We start from the raw sequence: 24988 nt of genomic DNA, 5'->3' as shown, positions 1-24988 counted from the left end.
CTGGGACATGCAGATTGTGATGGAATTCATTTCTGTTACTGTTGATGGTACGTTGTGTCTCACAAATGGCCCAGTTCCATGTAGAATAGGGCCACACAGTGTGTGGAGTCTCCTCCAGGTGTGAGGACAAGATTTTGTATCCATAACATCTGTTCAACAGTCACTCCTGTCAATATTATCTTAGATCGATGCGTCTACCAAAGTTATACTGAAGGGAATGAGATCCACTGAATTAATGCTGGTCCATTTAGTGTCTGCGTAGACCCAATCTTGCAGATGTATCCTGAAGGAAGTGAGAAGCTCAGTCCGCAGGAACTGCCACCAAGCCACATGAAGAAGTTCAAAGGAGTCTTCCCCAGGCTACCCTTGCTGCAATCAATGCTTCATCCTAGTATCATAGAATATGGAGGAGCACACTTCATTTGCTGACGCCATGACTTCATGCGTTCTGGAGTCAATATTGAAGACTGAGCTACACTTCCAAGGCCTGTGCACCACTGTGCCTCACACACTGGTGGCTCTGCCTTATTAATGAAACAGGATTGTGATGGAGGGCTACAAGTCTCATTCACTCATGGTGCACAACCTAGAACAGTACAGCATAGGAACGGGCCCTTTGGCCTACAATATCTGTGCCGAACATGACGCCGACCAAATTTTATCTGCCTGCACATAATCTATTTCTCTCCATTCCCTGCATATCTATATGCCTATCCAAAAAGCTTTTAAATGGCACCATCATTTCAGGCACTCGCCACCCTGAGTAAACAAGAATTTTCCCTGCACATCTCCTTTAAACTTTGCCCTCACCATAAAAATATGCCCTCTCTTTCTCATCTTGGATAAAAGGTTCTGACTGACAAGTTAGTAAGACACTACCTAGACCCATACTGCCTGCTTTAACATTCTCTTCCGAATGGGAGTAAATCCTATCCTGAGGACCCCTTCCAATAGCTTCCCTCCCATTGACGTGAGGCTCATTGCCCAATAATTCCCTGGATTCTCTCTAACTCCCTTCTTCAATAACTTGTCTGTTGGAGATCACTGCCACTTTTAGCAGGAGTTGTTGGATGTTTGAGAGGAGAACTTCTGAAGCAACTTTGCAGAGTCAGATATTAGTGGCCAGGTCAATATTGGTTCGTCCATTGAGTTCTATCCTTTGACTGAATCATTTCTATCAGGCAGTCAAGGTAGATCTACAGTCACATATAGGTCTGACCAGGTAAGTATGGCGATTTTCTCTATATCTCACATGTGTGAACACAAATGGGGTTTTGCAACAATTATTTTTGTGGCCACCATTACTGAAATCCCAAATTTATTCACAGAGTTTAAATTCCATAACTGCCATGGTGGGATTTGAACTCACACCACTAGTAACTCAACTGTTGCACAATCAACATGCTTACTGCAGCAAAACAGGTCGAGAGCAGTATGCTTAATATAACGTGCAATATAACCGTTGGACCAGCACTGTTAAATAGCAAAAACAGCAAGCAATCGACAGAACTAGATGATTCCAAGGTTCAATGAATCAAATCAAATTCTGTCACATTCATTTGTGAATGGTGATGGGTATTCTTGGCAAGATCCAACACAGAACAAGCTGTTGTTTATCATATAAAATAATGCAGAAAATTACCCAGGCATGACTAATTCACAAACAGTATCAAAATACTAATCTGGTCAAGTTTCCAGCCAGCCCGCTCTCAGTCATTGGTTAAGTGATGGCTGGTATCATTAAGAGTGAATGTACGGAGGTAGAGTTTGGGGATAGGGTCAGTGTACGCCTGGAACAGTGATTGTTTGATGTACCCTGCAAAGAGGCAGGCATAGCTGGGGCCCATGTGAGTGCCCATAGCTACGCCTTGGATTTGGAGGAAGTGGGAGGAGTCGAAGGAGAGGTTGTTGAGGGCAAGGACCAGCTCTGCTAGGCGGAGGAGGGTATGAGTGGATGGAAATTGGCTGGTTTTGCGGTCGAGGAAGAAACGGAGGGCAAAAATAAGTTTGATTTGGCACTGCCATCAGTGCGGGGGAACAATTATTTGTGGCTCCAAATCACTTACCAGAACTTGAATTCTGGTAGCCTTCTTATAAATGGTCTAAACTCTTCATTCTGCTTCGTCGGTAGTGCAGGTCCATCATCTGGAGAGGGGAGAGAAAGAACAGGAACCAGTAACTGATGATGCCAGATATGTCCATTAGTACTAAACAGTTAGACATTATTTTAGCTGTATGTTTTTAAAAAGGATTAAATTACGATGACCGTTTTCCCTCTCTCCATCTTCACTTTTTTTACTTCAAACTAACATTTTTCGTGACAACTTGCACACAATTTGTTTGCTAAAAAAACCCTGTATAAAGTGGATATTCAGACTAACCATACCAGGATTTCCAATTTACTCAAGTCTCTTTTAACCCTTTAAATGCATTTATATAATCACAATCATTCCCTTACTCTGGGATAGCAAGCCCCACATCCACTGTACTCTCGGTAAAAAAGTTTCTGTTGAAATTCCAGTGTGTTTTTTTGGTTACAGTTTCAGATAGGTGGCCTCTAGTTTAAATGTTCCACACCAGTCGATTTTTAGGACCTCTATTAAATCTTTATTCAAGTTGTCTTTCTTCTTTCTCCATCTCCAACCAAGATGTGCACCCTGCTCCTCCTCTCCTGAAGGCTTTAAAACTTCAGAACTAATATAACCATTGTCAATATTTTCCACACCATCTCGAATGACTCTAAACTTTCAGAAGACGATGCTCAAAACTGCAGTCCTCCATGTCTGCTCCAACATGTCTTAATCTTACTGCCATATATGGTGTACTTTCACTGCTTTCCTTTGAGGTTTTTATTCAGAAAACATATTTCCTGCATTCTTCTAAAGCAGATGGACATGCCAAATCTCAAATTCTATTGACACACATAATGGAATCTGGCCCATCCATGATCCATGAAATCCTCCCCTGAAAAGTACATAGTAATGGTCTTTTAATCTGCTTTTCCAAAGTAAATCAAAGCAGCCCACACAATACTGACCTATTTTCTTTGTCTTGTACATTCCTTTCCTTGATATATATATCTGTGAATAAGGTATCTCAGATGCACCCATTCCTTTTTTTTTAGAACTTCCAATCCAATATTGCTGATTCTTTAAACATCGAATCTCCAGTTCCAGTACAGGTGCAGCTTGATCCCTTGGTTATATACATCTGGCACCAAATACTACAGTTAAATTTGGAGATGTTTGTTTCAAGGTTGGTAGTTGAGAGGTGCCAGGACACTACTGACCAATGTGCTATCCTTATGTTGTGTATCAGCATTGAACACAATGTAAAATGTGAGAATATGCTCATCATAATGGGGTTTTGGTCTGAGGTTATATTTTATAAACCTCCAACTTTGAGGCAGGATTAAGTGCTTCTAATCTTCGAATGCCTAAAGTTTGCTAATTGTGTTTACTACTCATGGTCCACATCACGAATGTTTGGATCCAGCGAATCCATCAGTTGACACCTGGATCATGATGCTTCTCTGATTTACTTCTCTGTGACAATTAGAGTTTGGTGAGACACTTCCAAAATTCGATCATGTAATATACAGGGTCATCCATCTCACAAATTTCACACAACCATTGGCCTTCTGGAAATCAATGACAGACACATTCAATCTTATTCGCACAAATCCACGAACGTCTCAGTACCTGAATCTTCCATTAGCGAAGGGTCAACTTTTGGAGACAGGAAAGCAATGAAGAGATTCAGATGGTAAATCCCCAAAGCATATGTCACAATGTACCATCCCTGAATAAGAAAAACATCACACATTAGCATCCCAAGACATTTAAGGTTCCTTCTGCAGAGGTCACTGAATGCTATGAAGAGGGAAAATAAATACTCAGTTAATGGAATGCTAGGTCTTTAATGGAATCATAAAATGAATAGACTTTATATTTGTGCTGTGTTCAATTCTGGGCACACTTTGGGAAGGGTACACTGAAGTTAGGTTAAGGAGAGATTACACAAATTGTATTGCCCATAATTCAGAAAGTTCAAATGGTGACTTAAACAAGGTTTGAGATTGTAAAGAGAACAAACTCAGTTTATGCCGCTCAATATCTACAAAAAGGGAAATAATGCCTCAAATTACAAACAGGGGTAAATTTGCAAAAACAATTCTACACAGAAAGATTGAATTCTAAAAGATTGAATCAACCAATCTGTGGTTTTTGCTTGGCCAATCATCACTTTTACTAATTTTAAATTTATGATTGATAAAGACAGATATTCGGGTTATGGGACAAGAGCAGATAAAGGAAGTAGGTCATGCAAGTGCCAATGGCCTAAGTGATAAACAGGATCAAGAGGGTTAATAGCCTTCTCCTCCTCTGATCCTGATACAGATATTGCAGTAACTCACAGCGTACTCTCCATTGTCGACACTTTCCGTGACAATCAGGTCCAACACATGTTGTTGAAGATTAGAAAAAGAAAATCAGACACGGAGGTTTCACTCTTCAACAGTATCCATAGGCTGTTGCTACAGGTGGGTGGGTGAATTTGATCATGACACCGCAGGTTACCAAATTGTCTCCAGGCACCCAAAACAGATTTGTTCATGAAATGTGACAATTAGAAAGGTTGCAAAAGACAGATTTTTGAGGACTCCGTTTCAGGAGGGAAGGAGCAAACAGAATGTTTGCCAGCCATGTAAATAGATCCAAAAATCAGCTTTAAGCACAAGTACATTAGTCACAACTTTTATTTAATATTAACCACACATTGGTGTACATGGTTTGTATTAAACCTCAAAAGTAATTGGTTGGTTTAAATGGGTTTTGCACCACTGCTATTGCTAACGATGTTCCTCCAGCATAGGTATATCAAGATATGGAAACTTATCCCATCAATCTAGCATAAAGGATAAAGGACTATATCCAACACACTACACCAGTGCATCCTATCTTGACACTTTCCTCAGTTAAAGTGGGAGAGGGGTTGCCTCTGTTTCTAGTAAATAACAATGCTGTAACCTGTACTACAATGGTACTGGTAGGCATCATTGCACTATTACAGAATTCAAAAAATTAAAGAAACTCACCTGCAAGATATAAACTCTAATCATGTAGATTGCACCAAAGACAAACGTTACAATCCATCGTACAATGCCATATGGTGTAGACCTGTCTAAAAGGGACTGGTAGACCTAAAAAGAAAATATTTAAAATATAAGTGGAGATACAGGAAACTTCAGATGCTGGAATCTTGAGCAAAAAAAACAAGTCCTGGAGTAACACAGCAGGTCAGGTAGCATCTGTGGAATGGACAGACCACATTTCAGGCCAGGACCCTTCTTTAAACTGTCTGTCCATTTCTGTCACAGATGCTACCTGGCCCACTGAGTTAATCCCCCACTTTGTTATTTAGGATTTAAGTATTACTTGTAAGTGGATTTTCCCTGTAACAGGTTGTTGCAGCCTCAAATTAACACACTACTCCTTCTGGGCGTACCAGTCAGATCAGGAAGGTCTCAACCAGGAGCTTGGTGTGTTTGAACAGATTGCTGGATGAACAGGAGCAGACACAGTTGAAAGGTACCCATTCTGAACAATGGAAGTGCTGCCGAGAGCTGCTTTTTGGATGTGACGCACGACTGGGGTGTTTCTCACCTCCACTCACATGATTGTTGCATGGTTGCAGGACAGCTTAGAAACTGCAACTTACTCTCAATAAATGATCAATTATAAATTTCCAAAATGAATAATAAGTAGCCACAAAAAAGACTTGCCACAGACACAAAACTTAAATGTAGAAGATTGGATGACCTCTGATAAATCCAGTTGGTGGAGAAGGAAAATGCACACTATGCTCTTACCTGTCCGATCTGTGTGAAGAAACGGCCGACAGCTGATGGCTTCCCATGAATGGCATCCCCACTGCTGTCCCCTTCTGACATACTGGTTTAGAAGAAAAACAAGAGATGCTTAGAGAGTGGTCACTGTCTCATGAACAGATTAGACAGTGTTATCCTTAACCACTCCTGAATGTCTGCACTTTCCTCTGGTTACCCTTCCTTCCCTACCACTACCCATGGTGGAATTGACCAGATTGAGAAACTCCTTCTCCAAAATCACTCGTGTTACTTCCAATTCTCCATGTTCAAATACCTTCTTCAAACCTTCACTCCTGCTATATAATCAGTTTCATTCCCTTCCACTCTACTGATACGTCAGCTTCACAGTCTGTGCATTTGCAATATATGGCTCACAGAGGCTAAATAACCATTGGACCAGCGTACAAACAGGTGATTATTGTCTTATTATCCCAAACGTTCCACTCCACACTACACCTCTTGCCCAAATCTGACAAAAGATCTTTGACCCAAGACATTAACTCCCCTTTTCTTTCCATGGATACTGCCTAACCTGCACCCATGGGTTAGGAGCGTTTCCAGCATTTATTTCAAATTTCCAGCATCAGCAGATATTTTCATTTCCAAACCGCCGCAGTTCTCTTAGATGTAAAAAATACAGTTGTGCTTTGATTTGTGCTTATTTGTGCTTGGGAATTCTCACAAATCTGTTAGGAGTTTCTTGTGGTGATCACCTAGAGGATTGATGAGGGCAGGCCGATTGATGTTGTCTATATAAACTCTAGCAAGACCTTTATTTGACAACTTGCCGAATGCTAGGCTAGTCTGGAAGGTTAGATTGTATGGGATCCAGGGAGAACTAATTAATTGGATACATTCTAGCCTCACAGTGCCAGAAACCCATGTTCAATCTTTACCTCATTGGGACAGCATACATGGATAGGAAAGGTTGAGAGGGAATTTGGGATAAATGCAGGCAAAGAGGACTAGTTTCAACGGGCATGTTGGTTATCATGCATAAGTTGGGCTACATTATGCATTCTCAAGATAGTCACTGACACAGGGGCTAAAGGGGTTAAGTTGTGATATCATGCATTCCCAATAATATAAAAAAGATTAGGTATCATGTTAATGAGGAGTTTAAGAAGATTAAAGGATTTAATAGGGTAGGTGGAGGTTAATTATTTGCTGGCCATTCAGGGAGATACCAGGAAGCATCAGTCTGCACAGAGAAATGATCGTGAAAAAAACAAACTAATGTTTAAATGTATGGTAGGAAATGAAAACAATAATCATATATCCACTATACATTAAACTTTATTTCCAACAACTCTCTTGCCTTTATTTATCCCTTCAATATTCATCCCTTTCGTTTTGATGCCACTGTTACAGAGCTGTAGTTTCACCTGCACCAACTACAGGTACAGGTATGTAGGTTAATTGGCTGGGTAAATGTAAAAATTGTCCCTAGTGGGTGTAGGATAGTGTTAATGTACGGGGATCACTGGGCGGCACGGACTTGGTGGGCCGAAAAGGCCTGTTTCCGGCTGTATATATATGATATGATATGAACTACTTCCAGTAAACACCTTTGCTTCTGAACAACCAATCTTCACGTACAAACCTGAACAGTGAACTTTGTTCTGTTATTTGCACTGTGGAGCATTGCAGTCATGGCAAATCAAACTCTCAGTGGGCAAACTCAAGTTTAGAGCACGAGTTTCGCACCTGGTCAACTTGAGCACAAATCCTGACTTATTTTCTCCACATTTATTCAAGTGGACCTGAAGACCAATAGTAGTCCCATACTAAGATCATCGGGAACTGAACCTGGGTTCCTCACAGTTTTCTTCAAAAATACAAAACATTTTTAAGGCAACGTAGAATTCTTTCAATTGCAAATCACAGTAAACACCATAATCCAAATCTTGGTCACCTGTATACCCTGTTCAAGAAGTGTCAACAGACAGTGTAAAAGTAAGGACAGTTGAATGTGTGTAACTGACTTTCATCAATTGAAGTCTTGCTATGGAGGGCATGCAGCGTAGGTTCACTAGGTTAATTCCCGGAATGGCAGGACTGTCATATGTTGAAAGGCTGGAGCGATTGGGCTTGTATACACTGGAATTATCATATCATATCATAAATATACAGCCGGAAACAGGCCTTTTCGGCCCTCCAAGTCCGTGCCGCCCAGCGATCCCCGCACATTAACACTATCCTACACCCACTAGGGACAATTTTTACATTTATCCAGCCAATTAACCTACATACCTGTACGTCTTTGGAGTGTGGGAGGAAACCGAAGATCTCGGAGAAAACCCACGCAGGTCACGGGGAGAACGTACAAACTCCTTACAGTGCAGCACCCATAGTCAGGATCGAACCTGAGTCTCCGGCGCTGCATTCGCTGTAAAGCAGCAACTCTACCGCTGCGCTACCGCTACCGGAATTTAGAAGGATGAGGGGGGATCTTATTGAAACATATAAGATAATTAGGGGATTGGACACATTAGAGGCAGGAAACATGTTCCCAATGTTGGGGGAGTCCAGAACAAGGGGCCACAGTTTAAGAATAAGGGGTAGGCCATTTAGAACGGAGATGAGGAAGAACTTTTTCAGTCAGAGAGTGGTGAAGGTGTGGAATTCTCTGCCTCAGAAGGCAGTGGAGGCCAGTTCGTTGGATGCTTTCAAGAGAGAGCTGGATAGAGCTCTTAAGGATAGCGGAGTCAGGGGGTATGGGGAGAAGGCAGGAACGGGGTACTGATTGAGAGTGATCAGCCATGATCGCATTGAATGGCGGTGCTGGCTCGAAGGGCTGAATGGCCTACTCCTGCACCTATTGTCTATTGAAGTCAGATACATTCCCCTCCCTGAACAGTTTCCAAATCATGGAGTGAAGATAGTTTCACTAAAATAATAACAGGAAAATGTTAGAATTAGGTAAGCCATCCCAACAAAGCTGAGCTTTCTTCATTGAAATCAATGAAGGTTCCAAACAGAGCATCAAAATCAGAGTTTTCAAGAGTGCAAATGATTTTAATCTGTGGGAAGTTTCAGTTGACTGCATCATTACTATAATAAAGAGGACAATTCTTAATTAATTAATGCTTTCACCTGGACCAAGACACATATCACCATGAAGACTTAGAACCATAGGCAGAGACTGGGATGTTGGTTAAAAACCTAGCTAACTACCTAAAAAGGAAGACTATAAAAAGCGAATTCCACTTTCCTGGCAGCCTGCACTGAATACACCAGGGTCTGCAGTCAACTCAAAGGGCTCCTTCATGCTATCGTTTCTGAGACTTTATTTTCTAAATGCTATTCAAGTAAAATGGATCTAGTTTATAACATCAATAAGTGTTTTCTTTTTAATAATTATAACCCATTATTAGATATGAGCTCAGAGTTAATGTAGTTGTATTTTAAAATATTTCCGAACCATTCCGTAACCCTGAGTTTTAATCCAGGACCTTTAAACTCCTCTTAATTATTCAGACACACTCAGCTGCCAGAAGTAATACTGCTCAGTGAAATTTTACCACAATGGCAAGCTCAGTTGTGAATAATGGTCCCCTTCTCATTTGTTTGATGAGGAGTAAATTGTTAATAAGAATTATAATTTGTCCAAATGGAGCTTAACTATAATCTTGGATCACAGAACTCAGAGTCATACGGAGTCAATCATGCAGTGTGGAAGCAGGCTCTTTGGCTCAACTTGCCCAGACCAACCAACACGTCCCATCTACACTAGTCCCACCAGCCTGTGTTTGGTCCATATCTCTAAACCTATCCTATCCATGTACCTGTCTAAATATTTCTTAAATGTTGCAGTCTGCAAATCTGTCATCTGCAAAGTTGATGCATATTTTGCTATTGTGTATGAAGTTCATGAGTGAAACAATGCAAGCTTCCTCTACTAAAAGCAGTTAATTTACAAATCTAGATTTCTGTAACAGTTCTCCATCATATTTGGGAACTGGATCAAAATAATTTCAAATTTCATCTAAATATAGTGAAGTGACTGACCAAAATCAGTTAAACTCCAACAAATTATTGAGTTTTACTTCAAACAGACCTGCCCATTGGAAGGAAGAAAACACAGAGGAACAGCAGACAGGAGGCAGTGGTGGAGGTGGAGGAAACAGGCTGAGTGGCCAAAGTGGCCGGGAGGAGGAGGAAGTAGCGGCAGGGGGGGAAAGAGGCCAAATGGATCAAACGATCGTTACCCAAAGCAGCAGCAGCTGGTGAGAGGGGAGGGAGCCCCACAGTGATCAAGCGGATCGAGTGGCAGCAGCCTGAAGAAATCCGCTATAAAGGGATCCATTAAAACACGAGTTTACCGTATTTGCGTGAAACCTCTCACAGCATCATGCTGTCATAGAGCCATATACTCTCTGTTAACTATGCTGGTCATAGGGAAAATTCAACACCAGTGCCCCACAAGATTGCAATCTCAGCTCCTCACTATATTCCTTATTCACTCATGATTGTGCGGCTAAATTCCGCTAACTCCAATGACAGATTCTTACATGATACTGTTATTGTGGGCCAGATCTCAAACAGTGACAATATGGCCACAGGAAGAAGATAGAGATCCTAGCATTGGGTGTTAAGATAATAACTTCTCCCTTAATGTCATCAAAGTGAAGGAGCTGGTCATTGACTTCAGGAGGTGAAGTTGGAGTAAACACCCCAGTCTGTATCAATGGTGTTGGAGATGCTCGAGTGCTTGAAGTCCCCAGATGTAAATATCACCAACAATTTGTCCTGATCCAATCACATTGACATTACGGCCAAGAAAGCACAACAACATCTCTACTTTATCAGATCTTAGAAAGCATCCTAATAGGATACACCACAGCATGGTACGGCAACCGCTCAATGCATGAATGCAAAAAATTACAGAGACTTGTCAACGCAACCCATCCTCCTCACCATCGACTCCATCTACACTTCACACAGCCTTAGAAAAGCAGCCTATATTATCAAAGACCATTTACCCTGGTCATTCTCTCTTCCCATCAGGAGAAGATAGAAAAGCATCAGACCCATTCCTTACTTCCCTGTAGCTCTCTCACATTTTCATCAGTTCCCGTTTGAGTCCTTTGTCACTTACTTTAGCCAAGGGATAATTTACAGTGGAACATTTATTTGCATGCCCATCTTTGGATTTGGGAAGAAGCAGAAACACTCGCAGAACCATACGAGGTTAAAGATATAAGATTTAGGTTTATTGGTGTCATGTATTGAGGTGCAGTGAAGAGCTTTGTTTTGCATGCTATCCATCCAAACAGATTAGATATACCATACATAGATACAATCAGTTCAAACTCAATGGAGCAAAGGGGAAAATACAGAGTGTAGAATACAGTTCTCAGCATTGTAGCACATCAGTTCCTTACAGAAAGTCCAATGTCTTCAATGGGGTAGACCCTAGCTCACGGAAGGACCATTCGGTAGCCTGATAATGGAGGGGAAGAAGCTGTTTCGGAGCCTGGTGTTGCACACTTTCAAGCCTCTGCACCTTCTGCTGGATCGGAACAGGGAGAAGGAGGAATGACCGACCGGGGTGGGACGTCTTTGATTATGTTAGCTGCTTTTCTGAGGCATTGTGATGTGTAAATTGAGTCAATGGTGGGGTCTAGTCTGTGTAACAATCGTCACACAAACAGCACCAAGGCCATGGGTCCTTGGAGCTGCAAGGCAGCAATACTAAATTCTGCACCACAGTGTTGTCTTAGGCCCCAAGCAGGAGAACAGCAACCACCCCGGAACTTCTAATGGGAAAGGGGCCTGCAAGCGCAACAGGAGTACTAGCTGATCTACAAGCCTGATAAAACTGCAGATGAAAAATTAGAAGCTGTGAGATAAAATGGCAGTGTTCCCATTGATTTTCTTCTGTCATTCATGCTTAATTTATACCTTAATATTGCATAGCTGACATCAACCATGTCACTGATTGAGAAAACAGCAGATGACAATGGATTCCCTACCTACAGAATATAATGCAGTGATAATCACTCACTCGATGGTATTCCATCGTTATACCACAGCGATTAGACAAAAAGATCCACTATAATTCAAGGCAATGAGAAGTTACCCATAATAAGCTCTCCGCACCTTCCCAAATTCCTTATCTTGAATCAATCTGTGCCTCCCACTTTCTGTGTCTGCCTGTCACAGAATTCCCATTCATGAGCTGCCTTGACAATGACAACCTGACAATCTTGAGTGGAGGCTAAGTTCAATTCAATCTTGACGACAAATATTTCCCATTTTAGCTGTTTACAGGAAAGTAAAAAAACAAATATGTTCTTATATATGAACTATTAGAATATTCTCACCTTTCCCAACAAAACAGTCTGAAACACAGCCCAATATAAGTAGTGCAGTAACATGGAAACAAAGAACAGCAAATGCTGATTTATACCATAGACATAAATTACTGGAATAACTCAGAGGGTCTGGCAACATCTCTGGTGAAAAAGGATAGGTGTTTGGGACGGGACCCTTCTTCAGACTGAAAGTAGGGGGTGGGAAGAGACAAGAAAAGATCAGAATGAATCAGGGCCAACAACAAATGACCTCAGGCAGGGTGGTGCCCTGGAAGGCCAATTGTTAGCTCGGGAAGTGTGATCTAAAGAGGGATACAATGTGGTGAGCTGTGGAACTGGTTAGTTGACTAGGTGGAGAAACGTGCAAGAGAGGAGGGAATGGGAGTTTTAGTAGAAGTTACTTAAAATGTGAAAATTCAACATTCATAACACTTGGTTGTAAACTACCCAAATTAAATACGAGGTGCTGTTCCTCTAATTTGCGTGTGGCCTCACTCTGGCAATGGACAGAAAGGTCAGAATGGGAAGGGGAGTCGAAATGGTTAGCAAACAGGAGATCCCGTGGACCTCGGCAGACCGAGTGTAAGTGTTCAGCAAAACTGTCACCGAGTGAGTCTGCGTTTGTGTACAATGCCTAATATGAAGCAAGTGGCATGTGACGAGCTTGTCTGCTATGGGATTTCATTGAGCAAAATAGTGGAAGAATTATTCCAAATTATTTATTTGCTCTTTTTCAAAACGACTACTGGATAATTAAATAAAAGTCTATCAAACCTTTGGTCAACGTGGGTTGTTTTTAAATGTGCTATACAAATAAAATTGACTTGACTTGACTTAAGACTCTTTCGTCCAGCACTTTGTCCTTTTTTTGTAAACAAGCACCTGCAGTTCTTTGTGTCTATATCTCTCTGTTTACTTTTACATGATTACATGGAAACTTACCCTGTTCTGGATTCTTTGAACTTAAGTATCTGTCTAATTAACAAAAAAGTTCAGTGATACAATCAGAGCATACATTTTTTCTGTAATTTAGACGGGAAAGAACAAAACTCCTGGAACTCTTTCAAAACCTGTCTTAAATTAACTGAAATGCATGATTCAAATTGTGTTGTCAGCTAACTAGACTTTCACTACAAAATGCCATTGCATCTGAAATCCAATAATGGTTTGAAGGATTTAAATACTGAACTATACACTTAAAATGTCAGTTCTGTCACCTGTCCACATTGCTTCAACTTGCTCACCACTCAAAGTTATTAAAAGATCACAGAGAGACCCACTAGGAGTTCAGTACTTTTGCATGGGGAAGATTTCTGATATTTTGGAAATACTCAGTACAAATTTCATTAATTGATACTGTGTACATTTTTTTTATTTTTCCCTCCCTCAGCTGAAGCAGTTAGCTCTTGCTGAGATATGATTCCAACATAAATCAACAAATGACAACTCTCAGACTTAAGACACTTTTAATCTTAATTGTTATTTTGGCTGCGATCAACCAACTCAGCACAGACTGTGATTCAGCTAGGTATGCTCTGGTATTGACATTGCTAAAATAGATGAGGTACTCACTAATTGCCCAAATTGTTTTGTGTTTTCCAATATCTTAATCTTTGCAGTACCAAATCCACAAAACCGTATTGAATATAAATTTACTGAGAGATAACTATATATTCTGGATTATTGATTGGAAATTAAAATTATGTTAAATTAGAAATCGAAAGTTATGTGTAAGCTATCTCTGGAACCCCTGACGAGGATGGAATGTCAAACAGTGGACAGTTCAGATTGATGTTTGTAGAATACGAGTGTAGCTCAACCATGAACCGTCTGAATGACAAAACAGGTTGAGGGGCCACTTCCGTTTCTCTGTTCTCGCAATGACTATCAGCAAAATGTAACATGTGTCAAGAAACTTCAGATTATCTTGCTGCAACAAATTCCTGACGTCACCAACAAATGTACTCAGGCCACACGCTACAGTTTTACACCAAATAATATGAAAGGAGTGCAATACATGATTACATATTTACAGATGACAAGAAACAAAGTGCCCTCTGTAGTATACATAGATACGGCATTGGTTAATCAAAATGTTTCAGGACGAAATGTGTACCTTTCTTAGGATTCATAACTTCTTCAACAAACTAATTCATATAAATTAACCTTCAATTGGCTACTATAGAATTATTGCCACATAAACGGAAATTAAGTGAAAATATGGTTGATATCATAGGATTGTGGCTTACACTTCACTTGTCAACAGTTTTCCGTGATCTGAGGCAAGAGATCGATACGATCACTTCGCATGAAGACTAACTACAATAAATTGTTTCAAATTAAATAGGTTTCACCTTTAAATGCCAACGCTACAACAGAACTGCCTTCTGCGAAGTCCAAGACTCATCGCGAAAGGAAACAACTCTTGCTTGCATATAGATAACTTGGGTCTGCGGCCTTTACCTCCAAAGGTGAAAGTTTATTGAGATGAAGTCTATTGAGTCACAAACTGTGGTTCGACTGACAGCTCTCGGGTAGGGTAGCACCCGTCCAGACCCTGGGACGACAGCGCATTGTGGACACTGTAGCTGGATTTCACACTGCTTCATGAGTATTTCTACACACCACAATGCACCACCCAGCAATTAACACTCACTTCCCCAAGACACTGCCTTGATAATGGCATTTAAACCGGAATAACCAAGCCTAAAACTGAAAACCCCAGCTGCAAAAGTTACAACGCGAAAACTCAATGACGTTGAGAGGCTGATGTTGGAAGCAATTTATCGCTCGGTCCGCGGGCGCACCGCTGCCCGCTGGTAGTTAGAGTTTGGATGTGACGTCATACACGGCGATGCCCACAGTCCGCTGCCGCCGAAACTACAAGTCCCAGCGTGCTGCGCGCCCTCGCCGGCAATCTCCACTCCAGCAAAGGCCGTGGTGCTTCCCTGAGGCGACGAGAGCGCGGCGACGGACGAAAGGGGAGGGAGACGAAGGGAAGCGCTTCCACTAGGGTTAGGTGTTTTTCGATCGTGTCGTCGGCCTGAGCCTTTCTCCGGGCCGGGCTGCCCCACCAGCCTGTCTCTTACCTGAGTTAACGCTCGCTCGCCCACCCACCCTCCCGCCGCGGCCTCCGCTCCCGACTGAACACGTCACTGCCGCCTCGCTCCCGCGCCCGCACAGGCGCCGCCAGATGATGCCCGCTCGCATCGATCGATCGGCAACGGCCATCGATGGTGCGGGGATCGGCCGACATGCTGCCTGACGTTGGACACAAACGTGCTGGAGTAACTCAGCTGGTCAGGCAGCATCTGTGTGAGAGAAGGAAGTCTCGACCCGAAACGTCACCCATTCCTTCTCTCCACAGATGCTGCCTGTCCCGCTGAGTTACTCCAGCATTTTGTGTCTATCTTTGGTTTAAACCAGCATCTGCAGTTCCTTCCTCCACACAACAGCGTGGGAACAGGCCCTTCAGCCCACCTTGTCCATGCTGACCAAGTGGGCATATTTCTATTTGCCCCACAGCAAAATACCTTCAACATGGATAATAATCATCAACATAGACAACAAATAGCAAAAGATAGAACACCGAGTACTGAACCTTGTGGAATTCCTGTCACCTTGTGGAACACCTGTCAATCCTTAACCTCTGCTCCTGCCACTGAAACAATTTTGGGTCCATTAGCCATTGTTCGTTGGATCCCGTATGCTTTTTTTCTTTTTAATCAGCCTGTCATGGGCACCCTGTCAAATGTCTGTTGAAATCCAAGTAATCTACATCAAACACATTTTTAAAAATCTGTGAAAATCAGTGTTGAAGGGTTCCAACCCATTCCATTGTTCCAGAAATGCTGCCTGACTAGCATTTTGTGTCTGTGTACATCTTTTTATTTCCTTAAAAAGTACAATTATGTTAGTCAGATTTAATAAATCCATGCTGAATGTCCTTGATAATACTGTATCTTTCTCAATGAAATTTATACTGTCTCTTGGAATGGATTCCAATAATTTGCTCACTTCTGAAATTGATCAGTTTATCCCTTTGTCCCTTTGCAAACAATGGTACAATGTTAGTTTCCCAATTATCTGCACCAGCCCTGTAATTGGAGAGGATTGAAAAGTGATCCTCGAAGCCTCTGAAACTTTCTCCCAGTTCTGTCAACCTCACAGTGCAGGATCTAGATCTGAATGGTGCTTTCACAGGCAGCTTTGGGGATATTTCAAACCTGTAGATGGTTGTTTGGTCTTACAGCTGCCAAACTACCACCAACGTTAATCATGAAACCTTACTACACAAGAAGCGTCATCAGAACTAATAATTTGTTGGCCTTTATCCCACAAGGCCAGAAATTCAGAAGAGACAATTATATTGAGGCAAACAACTACAAAACAGGATGTGTAACTGAAAGATAAACAGCAATAGATGCTGGAAATCTGAACTTGGCCGGTTCTGATGAAAGGTCATTGATCTGAAACGTTAGCTCCGCTTCTCTGTTCACAGGTGCTGCCAGACCTAGAGTTCATTGAGCAGGGGAACAGGCCTTGCGGCCCGAGTCCACGAGAACCATCAACACTAATCCTGCGCTAATCCCATTGTATGATCCCAACCTTCCTCTTAATTTGCTCCTCCTCCTAGTTCTACCTGCCACAATACACTGGGGACAATTCACACCTTTGGAACGTGGGAGGAAAGCAGAGCACCCGGAAAAACCATGCAGACATCGAGAATTTGCAAACTCCACACTGTGGAGGGAGAGTCAGGGTTGTACCCTGGTCACAGGAGTTGTGAAGTATCAACTCTGCCATCTCTGTCGCTGAGGTACCTGCTGAGTATTTTCAGCATTCTCTGTTTTATTTCTTCAGGATATGAGATCAGATCCATATGAAGACCAGCTGGGGACGAGATTCAGTGGAATTGCCAGATGTTGGAGTGGATCCTTCAAAAATGTTAGATTCAGTCCAATTTTTCAGAACCCGGTCTCTGGCTCTGTGAGGCAGCAGCTCTACCAGCTGCACACTGCCGTCCTAGTGTTTGGTTCAACTATGTAATTGTAATTTACAATCATACTGTCATACAGCACAGAATCAGACCCTTCCATGCCAACTCATCCGTGCCAACCAAGATGCCTCATCTAAACTGGTCCCATTTTCTTGCATTTGGCCTATATCCTTCCAATACCCCTTCTATTCTTTATGTAACATTTGTAAATATTTAATTGATTGTATAATTTAATGTATGTGCTAGTTGATAGTTTGTAGGGCCTATTGTTTTTTTGTTAAGGGAAGTAGTGCCGTGTATGTGAGTGAGAACGCACTGTAGCTCGGCACATTGAGTCTATTCTGCCATTCAATCATGGCTGATCCCTGCCTCCTAATCCCATTTTCTTGCCTACTCCCCATAAACCTTGACACCCGTTCATCACACAAACTCCAATCACCTCGCCCTTGCAGACTTGCCACTGGTCAGCAGACATGTCTTTCCTCAGTGCTCCGTCTTGACCAATTGAAAACTGACTCCGTTAAACTGACAGCGGGTCAAATAATCTTTTCCTCCAAGGTTTTTTTCTAACTGTGAACGTTCTCCCATCCTCTTCTTGCAGCTGTGACTTGAAGATTAATTTTTGGTAACTTCAGGACAATTTCGTATGATTGGGAAACCAAGGTTCAAAGCAGAATGAGCACCTATTAAAAGCCACCAGAGGCGGTTTGTTGTGTATCCATAGTTAGACTGATTTCTAGTGTCAAATGGCTTGTTTAATGTTTGCAGCTGAATTTAATCCAGTCAGTGTTTGAGTGCAATATTTACCACATCCCTGGATTACTTATGGGCCAAAGTTTCAGAGGTTTCCAGTGTAGTTAATTATTGTCTCATTTTGAATTCATTTTTGTTAAGGACACAATAGACAATAGACAATAGACAATAGGTGCAGGAGTAGGCCATTCAGCCCTTCGAGCCAGCACCGCCATTCAATGCGATCATGGCTTATCACTCTCAATCAGTACCCCGTTCCTGCCTTCTCCCCATACCCCCTCACTCCGCTATCCTTAAGAGCTCTATCCAGCTCTCTCTTGAAAGCATCCAATGAACTGGCCTCCACTGCCTTCTGAGGCAGAGAATTCCACACCTTCACCACCCTCTGACTGAAAAAGTTCTTCCTCATTTCCGTTCTAAATGGCCTACCCCTTATTCTTAAACTGTGGCCCCTTGTTCTGGACTCCCCCAACATTGGGAACATGTTATCTGCCTCTAATGTGTCCAATCCCCTAATTATCTTATATGTTTCAATAAGATCCCCCTCATCCTTCTAAATTCCAGTGTATACAAGCCCAATTGCTCCAGCCTTTCAACATACGACAGTCCCGCCATTCCGGGAATTAACCTAGTGAACCTACGCTGCACGCCCTCCATAGCAAGAATATCCTTCCTCAAATTTGGAGACCAAAACTGCACACAGTGCTCCAGGTGCGGTCTCACCAGGGCCCGGTACAACTGTAGAAGGACCTCTTTGCTCCTATACTCAACTCCTCTTGTTACGAAGGCCAACATTCCATTGCCTTTCTTCACTGCCTGCTGTACCTGCATGCTTCCTTTCATTGACTGATGCACTAGGACACCCAGATCTCGTTGAACTCCCCCTCCTCCTAACTTGACACCATTCAGATAATAATCTGCCTTTCTATTCTTACTTCCAAAGTGAATAACCTCACACTTATCTACATTAAACTGCATCTGCCATGTATCCGCCCACTCACACAACCTGTCCAAGTCACCCTGCAGCCTTATTGCATCTTCCTCACAATTCACACTACCCCCCAACTTAGTATCATCTGCAAATTTGCTAATGGTACTTTTAATCCCTTCGTCTAAGTCATTAATGTATATCGTAAATAGCTGGGGTCCCAGCACCGAACCTTGCGGTACCCCACTGGTCACTGCCTGCCATTCCGAAAGGGACCCATTTATCCCCACTCTTTGCTTTCTGTCTGTCAACCAATTTTCTATCCATGTCAGTACCCTACCCCCAATACCATGTGCCCTAATTTTGCCCACTAATCTCCTATGTGGGACCTTGTCGAAGGCTTTCTGAAAGTCGAGGTACACCACATCCACTGACTCTCCCTTGTCAATTTTCCTAGTTACATCCTCAAAAAATTCCAGTAGATTTGTCAAGCATGATTTCCCCTTCGTAAATCCATGCTGACTCGGAATGATCCCGTTACTGCTATCCAAATGCTCAGCAATTTCGTCTTTTATAATTGACTCCAGCATCTTCCCCACCACTGATGTCAGACTAACTGGTCTATAATTACCCGTTTTCTCTCTCCCTCCTTTCTTAAAAAGTGGGATAACATTTGCTATCCTCCAATCCACAGGAACTGATCCTGAATCTATAGAACATTGAAAAATGATCTCCAATGCTTCCACTATTGCTAGAGCCACCTCCTTAAGTACTCTGGGATGCAGACCATCAGGCCCTGGGGATTTATCAGCCTTCAGTCCCATCAGTCTACCCAAAACCATTTCCTGCCTAATGTGGATTTCCTTCAGTTCCTCCATCACCCTAGGTTCTCCGGCCCCTAGAACATTTGGGAGATTGTGTGTATCTTCCTCAGTGAAGACAGATCCAAAGTAACGGTTTAACTCGTCTGCCATTTCTTTGTTCCCCATAATAAATTCCCCTGCTTCTGTCTTCAAGGGACCCACATTTGCCTTGACTATTTTTTTCCTCTTCACGTACCTAAAAAAACTTTTGCTATCCTCCTTTATATTATTGGCTAGTTTACCCTCGTACCTCATCTTTTCTCCCCGTATTGCCTTTTTAGTTAACTTTTGTTGCTCTTTAAAAGAGTCCCAATCCTCTGTCTTCCCACTCTTCTTTGCTATGTTATACTTCCTCTCCTTAATTTTTATGCTGTCCCTGACTTCCCTTGTCAGCCACAGGTGTCTCTTACTCCCCTTAGAGTCTTTCCACCTCTTTGGAATAAATTGATCCTGCAACCTCTACATTATTCCCAGGAATACCTGCCATTGCTGTTCTACCGTCTTCCCTGCTAGGGCCTCCTTCCAATCAATTTTGGCCAGCTCATGCCTCTGTAATCCCCTTTGCTATACTGTAATACCGACACTTCCGATTTTCCCTTCTGCCTTTCCATTTGCAGAGTAAAACTTATCATGTTGTGATCACTGCCTCCTAATGGCTCTTTTACCTCTAGTCCCCAACGTGACACAAGCATAACGTTGCAATGGTATTGCCCCCATTTGGGTTGGTCCCTCTGCCACTCTTTTGCAATGTCCACTCCAGCGTCAGATACAACCCCAGCGACCTTGACAGCCTGGTTCCTACCACAGTGGCCAGGATCCTGGGCAGGAGGTGCCGTGACCGACCCCAACCTCCCCTTGGCTGCAAGCGACCCCGGGTTCACCAATAGTTTTTGCTTCCCATCGCTAACCTACCACTCATCCTGGAAAGTGGAGAGGCAAGACCCTAGAGCAAAGAGGACATCAAGAGAGTGAGGTTGTGATGCCCTCTATCCATGCTTGTCCATGGTGAGGAGGGATATTGGGGAAACTCCTTTATTAGGGCTGGTCATATCCAACCTTATTCCTAAACATATATTCAGGAATACAATACAATCAGTACATGTCTCTATGCAGCCATTATACCGTCAAATGAATACCTTCTATGTGCAATGCATTTATGCCACTGATGACTGTGTAAATGGCTCGATTGTAATTGTGTATCGTCTTTCCGCTGATTGGTTAGTGCGCAACAAAAGCTTTTCACTGTACCTCGGTACGCGTGACAATAAACTAAACTCAACTGAGCAATGTTGGGCCACATACAAGACTGGGACAGGTTGCAAAATGAAGTAATGTCACACTACAAAGGTACAGCAGCGACCGCACATACTAGTTGGAAAACTAAGAGATGATCGTGTCTGATTTTTCAAACAGAAACGCTGCGGAAACATCCTGGCTGCCTGAGAGGAGGAGAGAGTGGAGTTTCTCAGGAAATGAGAACTTGAATTTACCTTCACCTCACCACGAGATGGCCTGCATCCTGCAACGAGGGCTGGGAGCAGGGAGCAACTGGATCAGAGAGGCTGAGCTGGAGGAGCCGAGAACAAGGGGAGAGAGGGGGGGGAGAGAGGGGGGGAGAGAGAGAGAGAGAGAGAGAGAGAGAGAGACAGACAGACAGACAGACAGACAGACGACTCCAATTATAAAGGCACGGCAAAGTGTTTTTTTCAGCAAAGTGTGTGGTTCATCTTTCATTGGTATGCACAGCGATAATTGCTGTGCATACCGTAATTGCTTCTAATCTGGGGCTGTAGAGAGCATCCTGTCCGGCAACATTACAGTCTGGTTTGGGAACAGCTCTGCCCAGGACAGGATGGCCCTGCAGAGAGTAGTGCGTTCGGTATAACGCACCATGGGAACTACACTCGTCCCCCTGCAGGACCTACACATCAGGAGGTGCAGATCCAGAGCAAGTAAGATTATGATGGACCCCTGCCACCCCAGTAACGGACTGTTCCAGATGCTACGGTCAGGCAAACGCCTCTGCTGTCACGCTGTGAAAACGGAGAGGATGAGACGGAGTTTCTTCCCACAGGCCATCAGGACTGTCAACTTTTATAACTCCAGAGACTAAATGTTGTCTACACTATAGTAACTTTATTAACTTTATTTATATGCTGTAACTGTAATTCTTTTTTGTGCACAATCCGCAGGCATTGCCACTTTCATTTCACTGCACATCGTGTATGTGACAAATAAACTTGACTTGACTTGAATTAAATAGCTGCCTGCATCCTGCCTGGTCTTTGCAGGAAGATAAAGCGCATACAAGTCCAGTAGATGCTTATCTCCAGCCCTCTGCCCCCAGCATACAACTCTGGTAGAGCCAGTGTACTTTTGGTCTCTTGGCCACTAAACACCAGTGTTCGGGGTTTAACCGAAGATAGGGACAAAAAGCTGGAGTAACTCAGTGGGACAGGTAGCATCTCTAGAGAGAAGGAATGGGTGATGTTCCGGGTCGAGACCCTTCTTCAGACTGAGGGTTTAACCTGCGGTTTCAGGTTCATCATCAGCACCGTCGGAAACGGGAATAAAAATGTGAAAACAAATTTGTTTTTTTTGGTTTTAAATTGCGAAGAGGGTGTGGGAGAGAGGGATGGATGGAACGAAGGGAATATCTCCGATTAGTGGGGCCACAACGGCCATGGGAATAAGGCCATCCAAACAATAGATGAATGACAAAAAAAAAATGCTGGAGGAACTCAGCAGATCAGGCAGCAAAGGGATAGTCGATGTATTGGGTGGAGAGACTGCATCGGGACTGAGAGTGTGAAGGGTAGTAGGTAGCCGGTACAATGATGTGAGAGGGAGGGGGTGAGGCAGGGACAGCAGGGGATATTCACAAAATGCTGGAGTAACTCAGCAGGTCAGGCAGCATCTCGGGAGAGAAGGAATGGGTGACGTTTCCGATCCGAAACGTCACCCATTCCTTTTCTCCCGAGATGCTGCCTGACCTGCTGAGTTACTCCAGCATTTTGTGAATAAAAACCTTCGATTTGTACCAGCATCTGCAGTTATCTTCTTATACTGACAGGGGATAGACAGGTATAGCCAGGCAGCGGGGGGGAGGGAAGACAGGGGCTGTAAATGCAAGAGAGAGGCTGCAGATGCTGGAATGTGAGATGTCAGGAATGTGATGTAAGGCAATGGTTAGGGGAACGGAAGATGGGCAGATGGAAAGTGTGGGGGAAGGGAATGAAACTGAAAGAAAGAGAAGGGAGCACAGGGAATGTGGCTCCCAGAAACTGGAAAATCCAGTGTTTATCCTATTGCATTTGAACGACCCCAGGCAGAATCTGTGGTGCTGCTCTTCTGAAAGATGGTGGTAAGAACCTTCAACTTTAGTTAACCCTCGCCTATCCTCTGTGCTCCTTTCTCTCTCCTGTTGCCCCATCCTTTCTCTCTCCCGTGTTCCCTGTTCTGCTTCCATGCCCCTGTTCTCCTTCCCCTCTCCTCTACTTCTTACCCTCTCCTGTCCCTCCACTCCTCCAGTTTCATTTCTCTTTCCTACCTGGTTCCACATTCTCATTGCCCCTCTCTTATCTAGGTACTCATCACCATTGTTACTGATCAGATTCCAGCATCTCTCTTGCGTTTCCATTTATTGAATAAGTTTATCGGCCAAGTATGTGCATATACAAGGAATGTGCCTTGGTGCTCCGCTCACAAATGACAACACAAACATACAGTTCACAATTAAGAATAGAGGATAACCACATAAAAACAACAAGGATACAACATTACAATCTAAACATGTGGGTGAAAATAAACCAGGTCATTGAGTAGAATTACTACTCGTGGAAAAAAAGCTGTTTTTATCATCTGAGGTTATCACCTCCCAGCAACACTCCCTCTCCCCTTCTGCCCACCAGTCACTGACTTCCAGCTCCATTCCCTTGCCTCCCCCCCCCCCCCCCCCCCCCCCCCCGGTCACTACCACCCCCGTACCCCCATCCACCCAACATCTCCCTTCGCACCTGGTTCCACCGACCACCAACCAGCCCCCATCTCACCTCTCCCCCTCACCTCTTAATACTGACTACCTCCTCAGTCCTGACGCAGGGTCTTGACCTAAAATGTTGACTACCCCCTTTGCCTCCGCCGATGCTGCCTCAGCCGCTGAGTTTCTCCAGCTGTTTGCTTTTTGCTTCAGATTACAGCATCTGCAGTGTCTTGTGTCAAGAGATTAATGGGGGGCAGTTATAGAGAACATGAGCAAAGGAACATTAAGGTTGACAAGTGCATGGCAGTGGGGCATAGACTACAGCTCGGGTTGTGTACAGAGGGAGTTTATCTAGTTATTTATCACATGCTGATTCTGAGACTTTGCATAACATATCTGCAGTGATTCCCGTAACCCAACAGTGAGTACACTTCAAAAAGTGCATCATTGGTTATTGGGAGATTTAAAATTCTGCAGAAATCCAGAGCTTTCTTTAATGTGGAGAAAGGTTCAAAGCCCAAGGATCACAAATTCAAAACAAAATGATTAAGAGGCGGAAGCAAAATACTTTCCTCAGTTGAAAAACAGATTAAATAAATCAAGGAGCCGGTTACCAGGGTTGAGGTAGTTCAAAGGGGTCAACCGACGGGTTTTGCACCAGACCGGAGCCTGGGGAGTAGCTGGGTTCAACGTAGACTTGTCTGGACGTGCTGCCGTTGTCCCGTTCCCAGCTTTTCAATCGATTGCCTGTTGTTGATTACAGGAAAACCTGCGCCGGCACGTGGTTAATTACTAACAGCGGCTGAGACACCATTCACCATTCTGATGCATCAATGAAAAGCTTCTCTTCAACATTAATAGTAACACAAAAATACAGCCTTGCACGGTACATGCATGTGGTTTACAGATTATGCTTCCACTCCCATGTAATCTTACATTGCGGTTTTGTGATTTACCACCCAGACACACACAGAAATGACAGTCTTCCTTCCCTTCCCGGGTGGTTACCACCGCGCAGACAGCCATTGCACAACGTCAAGTCACAGGGCTGGGACACCTGGATGTGAGTGCGAGCTGCATTAAGGGGCTTCAAGCTGTGGCGGATGCTTGGGGTTGTGGACAGGGCAGTGAGGGTTAGTAGAGGTGTCAGGGGTTATGGGGAGAAGGCAGGAGACTATTGTAGATAGGCTTAAAAGTCGTCATGGATGAAGGGGCCAAAGGGTTTCCTCACCCTTCAACTGAGCTAAGTACTA

The 24988-nt window shown here is 43.3% G+C and overlaps 1 protein-coding gene across 3 annotated transcripts in view; it reads right to left on the bottom strand.

The window, feature by feature from the left end:
* rer1 (retention in endoplasmic reticulum sorting receptor 1) overlaps window positions 1-24368 on the bottom strand; it is a 30690-nt gene extending 6322 nt beyond the window's left edge. Inside the window, exons 1-5 of one of the 3 annotated variants that reach the window (XM_078425595.1) lie at window positions 24350-24368; window positions 5873-5954; window positions 5099-5203; window positions 3702-3801; window positions 2067-2145 (exon numbers count right to left, since the gene is read on the bottom strand). In XM_078425595.1, coding sequence (XP_078281721.1) covers window positions 2067-2145; window positions 3702-3801; window positions 5099-5203; window positions 5873-5953 — 365 coding nt within the window. In that variant the 5' untranslated portion in view covers window position 5954; window positions 24350-24368. Of the gene's footprint in view, window positions 1-2066; window positions 2146-3701; window positions 3802-5098; window positions 5204-5872; window positions 5955-14564; window positions 14621-15299; window positions 15330-24349 lie in introns of those variants that run through there. The other 2 variants (XM_078425594.1, XM_078425596.1) reach the window with 2 other exon arrangements.
* Window positions 24369-24988: the final 620 nt, after the last annotated feature.

The sequence above is a fragment of the Rhinoraja longicauda genome, chromosome 30, assembly GCF_053455715.1.
Source record: "Rhinoraja longicauda isolate Sanriku21f chromosome 30, sRhiLon1.1, whole genome shotgun sequence".
Classification (NCBI taxonomy): Eukaryota; Metazoa; Chordata; class Chondrichthyes; order Rajiformes; family Arhynchobatidae; genus Rhinoraja; species Rhinoraja longicauda.
This window is presented reverse-complemented; position numbering and strand designations above follow the sequence as displayed.